This window comes from Strongylocentrotus purpuratus, unplaced genomic scaffold (assembly GCF_000002235.5).
Source record: "Strongylocentrotus purpuratus isolate Spur 01 unplaced genomic scaffold, Spur_5.0 spur5_scaffold_13, whole genome shotgun sequence".
Lineage (NCBI taxonomy): Eukaryota > Metazoa > Echinodermata > Echinoidea > Camarodonta > Strongylocentrotidae > Strongylocentrotus > Strongylocentrotus purpuratus.
Window position 1 is genome coordinate 22,844,341 of NW_022145598.1, and position 8,101 is coordinate 22,852,441.

The 8,101-nt window shown below is 38.4% G+C and overlaps 1 protein-coding gene across 2 annotated transcripts in view; it reads left to right on the forward strand.

The window, feature by feature from the left end:
* The window catches only part of LOC588654 (transcription initiation factor TFIID subunit 2), a 29,539-nt gene extending 21,872 nt beyond the window's left edge, over positions 1–7,667 (forward strand). Inside the window, exons 22-29 of one of the 2 annotated variants that reach the window (XM_030983178.1) lie at positions 123–192; positions 1,514–1,618; positions 2,184–2,283; positions 2,933–3,028; positions 4,273–4,443; positions 5,700–5,820; positions 6,705–6,974; positions 7,055–7,667. In XM_030983178.1, the coding sequence (XP_030839038.1) occupies positions 123–192; positions 1,514–1,618; positions 2,184–2,283; positions 2,933–3,028; positions 4,273–4,443; positions 5,700–5,820; positions 6,705–6,952 (911 nt within the window). In that variant the 3' untranslated portion in view covers positions 6,953–6,974; positions 7,055–7,667. The remainder of the gene's footprint in view (positions 1–122; positions 193–1,513; positions 1,619–2,183; positions 2,284–2,932; positions 3,029–4,272; positions 4,444–5,699; positions 5,821–6,704; positions 6,975–7,054) is intronic. The other variant, XM_030983177.1, reaches the window with a different exon arrangement.
* Positions 7,668–8,101: the final 434 nt, after the last annotated feature.

Genomic DNA, 8,101 nt, shown 5'->3' on the forward strand with positions numbered 1-8,101 from the left:
TCCTCAAGATACTCTGTAGTCCTTTGGTCAATGTTGACAGCATCTCTAGTGCACAAATCATTGCAGTACAGTGAAATAAATCATTCTATTCTATTTGTTTCTTGTTTGTGTTTGTGTTGCAGTTGAAGCCAGTGCTGATATCTTCTCATGGTTACTGGACATCGTGGAACAAGACCCTGTTCCCATTATCAAGTGAGTAATTATCATGTACCATGACCCTGTTCCCATTATCAAGTGAGTAATTATCATGTACCATGCACATTTCCATTTACCGATAATATGGCAAAGGATCTGCTACCAATACATGTAGGTAGATCTCCATTTTCGTCGGTGCAAAATGGGCCATATCCTTCTATTTAAATATAGAACACAATAATAGTTGTTGTCTTGTGCGATGTATACACTTGTAAGAGATTGTGGACATTTCCAGATTTCATATAGACCTCCTCTGACAACCCTAGATATTTCTGCCACTATGAAACTGTTTCTACACGAGGTTTTATCCCTTTCAGAACAGGATTTATTTGTAGGGGTAAATTGATCACACTTTGTTCTTCAAATTGGCAACAATAAAAGATTTTATTTTACTGCTACATTGTTAAGATGAAAATGTAATGTCTCCTAAAACATAAACATAGGCAAGAATGTTGTCCAAAAGTTGAAAACATTGCCAATTGTGATCCAAAAACAAGTATTTTGAATCTGTCAACTTGTTGCCAATTTAAGGATTTTAGAGCTTAATTTTCCTTTTAAATGTCCTGGCATCAAACGCAATGGAGCCTTGAAAGTAAAATGGATGCAGTTTGTTTGTGCAGAAACTTTGCTCTTTCTTCTCATACATCTGGCATATTTTTTAGGGCTCTGAAAAAAGAAGAAATTGAACCAAACCACAAAATGTGGATTGATTGTCGCGAAATGGTTCAGTAGCCAAAGGGCTCAGTAGCCAAAAAGTCCCTTATGTAAATGGGAGGCAAGAGGCAGTGTTATGGAGGTAGAATAAAAATTGGATGGATGCAAAGACATTCTGTGTTGATAAGTCTGCTAACATTTTTATCAGTATACATGTAAGTATAAGTACAGTAATATATTATCTATATCAGGAAATTTGGCTTCCACTGGTTACAAAGTAATACAATACAAATGTATTAATGAAATATTACAGGACAGTGATAAACATACACATATGATAAACATACATAATGAATGAGAAAATAAATGAGCGAGCCAAGGTATATAGGGTGGATATAGAGATAATATCAGATTCCATTTTACAAACTTATAACATGACTATTCCATATAAAATCTTGAAATGACAATGAATACATAAATCATTGTTATTATTATCGTTGATTTCCATTTTGAGTAGTATAATCATAACCGACATCATTGTTATTGTTTACTCTATTGATGTCGCGTAGTTACTGGCTTAATCGGTAATTGATAGTTTGATGCAACGTTCATGGCATATGAGATGAACGTGTCTTTGATACTCCTGCATGTATCTCCAACCCAGGCACAAGCTACTACGGCTGCTGATAGCCAACCCACCGTTTAAGTACAAGGAACAGTCGAAGCTTAGCACAGAGGAACTAGTAGAGAGGCTCTGGGCCCACATGAAGTAAGTCTCTTTAATTGACTCTCTCTTATTTTGCAATGGTGGTATTGAATGACACTACTGACATAGCCAGCAAGCCACAGAACCAGACAAAAATTAATCAATCTTTTGAAACTTTGTGTTATTTGCTGTTGAAGTCATGTATTGTGGGAAAAAGATTGCATACATTAAATCCTGTCTGCACTAGTTTGTCCAGGAGGGATTAGACCTCCCTGCATGGTCACTGACAGGTGGTTGTGTCATCAAATTGGCTCTCAATTAACATAAGAAAAAGGGGATCATGGGGGACCAATGGTCACCGATTAGGCATTGTTTGCTATATAGAGGGCACAAGTAGCTATAAGTAGTGCAGTGGGGCTTTAAAAAAAATGAATCTCTCCACCTTGCATGTATGTGTATGTGCGATTTGAGTTGTGATCAGAATCACTGATCAGCAAGATTTTTGTTGTTATTCACAAGAAAGTGAAAAATTCTTATCATGGTTCAATAATTGATTTGTAGTCCTGCTAGTCATTCCATTCGTGAACAGCCCTATTATTTGCTGTTTGTTTTGATGTCCTTGTTACAGTTCAGGTACATCTCACGATGCCAGGTTACGTTGTGATGTGGTGGATTTCTTCTTCGCCCTCTACGGCAAAACCAGGCCTTCATGTCTACCTCTGCCTGAGGTAAGATTCTCTTCCATTTTCTGTAATGGGAGAATAGCCAGCTGAGAAAATGATATGTGTGTAATTACTGATTTGTATGTGAAATAGTGATAAATGAATCAAATACTGGTAATACATTTTTTTGTGTTGTGCATGTAAAGTAGTGTGCTTAATGATTAAAATGTGTGAGTAATTACTGATTTGTATGTAACATAGTGATTAATGAATTGAATAATTAATTTTCACATTACACAAAATAACAAACTTGTGCACATATCTATCCCAAGGCGCCTACAAATTACTATATTACCCTGGATTAAGTCTAGCTTGCTAAGGCATTCAAAACGTTCAAGAGATAAATTCCTACCAGGCACCCATTTTGTACACCTAGGTGGAGAGTGGCAAATGTAGATTAGTTTTTTTACTGAAGGACATTTGTGCTGAGATAGGACTGGAACCATAAAGCATGTGATCCACAATCTGGTGACGTTTCCACTAGACCACAAAATCTTTAGGAATAAACTCTTCTGCATTTGTATTACAATTTACAGTACATTAGTGTAGTACATGTAACATGTAACATGTAACATTTGTCTTGTTTTAACATATAATACTGTATGATATGATTATATGATTTCCACCTAAAAGCATATTTTTCTTTAATTTCCAGCTTGGTTTTGTTGTGAATTTGAAGGAGAGAACGACATCCGTGAATCCAAACATCATGCCTGACGAGCCTGACGATGACGATGATGATATGGATAGTGTAAGTAACATGATGGAGGGATGAATGAAAAGATGGAAGGATGGAAAGAATGGTTGGTATTCTCGAAAGCTACATGTAACTCTAGTTTAATCCACCGACTAAGTATGGAATGCCGAGTGTCCATATGAATATGTTTTTGAATAATTTAATCTGTCACTAAATTAAAATAAAGTGTAATAACATAATAAATAAATAATAATTTAACTATGATATAATTATGTTATCATGGTAATCGAGGGGCATATCAAATTATTCAAAAATATATTCATTTGGACACTTGGCATTCCATACTTAGTCGGTGGATTAAACCATGGAATAAAGTTAGTCCGCTTTTGAGAATACCACCCAATGAGTTGGTGTAGAGATAGAGAGATAGAGAGATAGTTTGAAATACAGTCAAACCTGCTTTAGTGACCACCTACATAGAAAGACCACCTGCCTATCAGACCACTTTTCATGTTTCCCTTGAGCGGTCTTTATATACAGGCTTCACTCATGTATAGTGGGCAGAAAATTATGCATTGGATAACAGGGTTGTTCGGAATAGTTTGTGGATAGTGTACTCTTAAAGTAAGATGACAGGCTGGCACAAGGGAAATTCTTAAGTAAGAGATGGACACATGCAATGTTTTTTGATAAACATCAGCCGAGGGTTACCGTAAATGCTGTCTTGTGCCTTGCTTCTTTATGAGCCGTCCCTTTTGATAAAAGAATTTTTTTTATTTTAGCCGAAAGGATACACGTAGATATTGTTCTTTGTTTGTTCCCAGTGATTTTTGTGTCATAATATACAAATTATACACAGCAGTGACGGCATTAGTAAGAACTACCCACACGAGGTACCTTTGGAACAAAACACGCCCGAGGTGGTAGCCGATGGTGTTTGGACTGTTATGAAGGTAACGAGTGTGGGTAATGTTACTACTGTAATACCCGAACAAATGATGTGTATTATTTGTTTTATAACATTATGTTTTATTTGTTTTATAAAATGATGTTTTATAACATGATTTTACTAATGACCGGTCATTAGAATTGGATAATGACCGGTCATTTTCTAAAATACGCGTAATAGGCAAAATCAATGCCTGGTCATGTGTATGCTTTCAACCAATCATTTGATTAGGATCCATGTCATCATCTTATAATGTTTCATATTTTTTCTGGCAAATGTGCTTTGGAAATAAATAATGTTATTAATATCATAATTATTACAAATACTCCTGTCATATCTTGACATGCAGGACGGCCAGGAGGATTCCTTCGTCGAGATGGAAAGCATGAGCGATCCCCTGGGTGGGGCCCTGAGCCTATCACCGGGCGTGTCGTCTCCTCGGATATCCAAGAGAGAGTCGTCGTCTCCGATCCATGTGGATGTTGAAGAGGAGGATGATCTGCCCGTCTTCCCAACAAAGGTATATATCTCAAAGTGACATGGTAACATTGCCTCAGATTCTGAAATAAAATCCTGGATTCAGCTCTGCAATCATAATTATAAACCTTCCCCTGGGCTTTGTCATAGGTTTAAGGGTGGGGGGGGGGGGGGATGGGGTGAGTGCATGATGTCCCCTCAGCATTTTCAAGAGAAAAACTGTTACTTTAAAACACTCCACATGAAATAAATACATGTAGTTTCAATTATACAACTCACTCCCAGATCCTAATCAAATGATTGGTCATGCGTGGTCATGTGTGACTCATTTGCTGAGCCTATTGCACGCTTTTTCATGAAAAAGCGTTCAATATTATCCAGTCCTATTGCACCCTTTTTCAGTGCGAGTAGTGTGCGTAGAGGTTGGAGCGCTTAATACTGTGTGTGCATGGGCCTATTCTTGCGCAGCAATATGTGTAAATGGGTATAGAGGTAAGTGCACTTGCTATACATGTGTATCTATACTCATGTGTGCGCACTAAATTGAGACTTATAACTTGAGATTTATTTGTCAGTCATATACTGTCACGAAACAATCTTGAATTAATTCTTTTTACATCAAATAACAAGGATCTAGGAGTTTCGTTGTATTAAAGGTAAAGACCAGTATTGGAAACGCCCCAATTTCAAAAAATGAAATGGAAGCTCTCATTACCAATCATGTGAAAGAATATGTTTTGACTATACATGATGATAAAAAATTTGCCGGGAAACCGCCTACTAATTCATATATTTGGTAAATTTGTTTCTCTCATGGTCTGTGAGAGATATAGGGTAGTCCCATATACATCTTTCTGTGTATAGTGCTTGTAACTTTACGAAGAATGGGCCAAATTTCTTATCATTTTGATGATTCCAGAACCTTGCAGATGCTAGATGATCAACCTTTTCTGATCGATTCCACAACGTTTCTTTCACAATGCAATCGCATGACCATAACTGGTCTTTACCTTTAAACAAATGATGCATGTTTTCATTCGTTCATTATACGATCTACCCGCCCTCGTTGATGCTGTGTGTATCTATCACACTCGGCCTAACGGCTTTGTGCAATAGATACACACAGCCTCAACTCGAGTGCGGATAGATCGTATAATGAACTCATGAGCATGCATCATTTGTATAATGATCAACTCACATGATATTCTACAAATATAACGGAATGGAGACTGATTTGAGATCCTCTATCATAAACTCTTCTCCATCTATGTGTTCATTTGTTTTGCATTTGTTTTCCAGAGGGAGAGACTGGACAGTGAGGAAGCCGACATTCCACCTTTTACCCCTGATTTTGGGAAGGTCAAGGATGAGGTCAAACAAGAAGTCAAAGAGGAATCTCCATTATCACCTTTAGAACCAGGTGAGGAATTTTAAAATTGCCTCTGTTTCGGTTTGTGAAATGGCTCTATGGGATCGGCATTATCTAAGATCCATCTAGTTTAAATATTATTTAAAAATGAAATTGACTAAGAGGATCGATCTATACTGCCACTCCAGCTCATGCACTTCCTTTTTCTTCTCCTAGCGACAACATGTCTATGGCCACATTGTATATTTACTGCATCTAATAGTTTTATTCAAGTGTACTCTGTATCTGTGTTCATATGTTAATAAATAATAATAATAATAATAATAAAAAACTTCAATGTGAAGGTGTCGTGGTCTAGTGGAGACGTCAGCGGACTGTGGATCAAATGGTTTTTGGTAGAGTCCCCCCGTGGCAATAGTGTCCAATAGTGGCAAGATTTTATTTACATTTGCCACAGTCGATCGAGGTGAGATAAACGGGTGCTTGGCAGGAGTTACTCCCTTGAAATGCCAGAGCACCAGGAGTGTCAAGTCTGATAGACATGAGCGCTAGATGTGTCGTGGTCGTTTGGATATGTCACTGGACTGTGGATGACAAGGTCTGCGGTTCAAGTCTCGCCGCGACACTAATGTCCTTTGGCAAGACATTGATTTCCATTTGCCACTCTCCAGTAGGATGCGAAAGTTAATGTGGTTGGATTAGCAAGTGGCGCTTGTAAAATGGCGAATAGCTGGAATGCTCCCCAGGAAGTGGAAAATGTGCATACATTGTGTTGCGGGTAAGCCTGAATCCAATGACCGGGGTAATAATATGTGCTGCGCCTAGAAACAAAGTATTAGGCGCATTAAAATGTGAGCTATTATTATTATTATTATACAAAAACCCACTATTATTATCATATTATTATTAATCTTCAAACTTCAATTATCCTGCAGGTGAGGTGGATGATAGCTCAAGGGACAGCTTCTCTGGCGTTACCAAGGAGACGACCTTTCCAGGCTCCCCGTCGTCGTCCTCTCACGCCAGCCTCCAGAGAGACGACTCTCGCTCATCCCTGTTCAGCGATCCGGGCAAGGCCTACCATCATCACCAAAAGAAGAAGAAGAAAAGTAAAGACAAGCACCGGCATAAACACAGGCATGAGAGACCGGAGAAAGAACTGCAGCGATCTACCACCTTGTGATCTGAAGGTCATCCCTATCAACGTCCTCGTGATCTGAAGGTCATTCCTATCAATGCATCGTGGTCATAAGGTCATCTCCATCAATGTCATCGTGATCTGAAGGTCATCCCTATCAATGTCATCGTGATCTGAAGGTCATCCCTATCAATGTCATCGTGATCTGAAGGTCATCCCTATCAATGTCATCGTGATCTGAAGGTCATCTCTACCAATGTCATCGTGATCTGAAGGTCATCCCTATCAATGTCATCGTGATATGAAGGTCATCCCTCTCAATGTCATCTTAAGAAAACGCAAATACAAAAGCTCAAACACAAGGAGACTGTTCAATTCGTCAGTGATCTACCAACTCTTGATTTTACCATCAAGCAAAGAAGAAGAGAAATAACAAGAAATGTTAACACAAGCATGGGTACAAATGTCGGCAGGAGAAAACAGATATTCTTCAGTGATCTACATGTAGCACCTTGTTATGTTACAGTGTTTTATCGCCACCATCATTAGCATCATATTCATTGTAAGATAAGTAAACAAGAATATATGCATAAGCACCATCACAAGAAAGCTGATGAATTCTTCAGCAATCAATGTCACCACCATTATATCGCCGTCATTATTGTCACAGTCATCATTTCTATCGCTATCCGAATGATCATTAGCATCACTATCATCACCACCATCATCATCATCATCATCACTACCACCATCATCATCATCATCACCATCACCACCACCACCACCACCATCATCATTTTCATCATCATCACCATCATCACCACCATCACCATATCACCACCATCATCATCATCATCATCATCATCATCATCATCACCATCACCACCACCACCACCACCATCATCATTTTCATCATCATCACCATCATCACCACCATCACCATATCACCACCATCATCATCATCATCATCATCATCATCATCACCACCACCACCATCACCACCACCATCATCATCACCATCATCATCACCATCACCATATCACCATCATCATCACCATCATCATCATCATCATCATCATCATCATCATCATCATCATCATCATCATCATCATCATCATCATCATCATCATCATCATCATCATCATCATCATCATCATCATCATCATCATCATCATCATCATCATCATCATCATC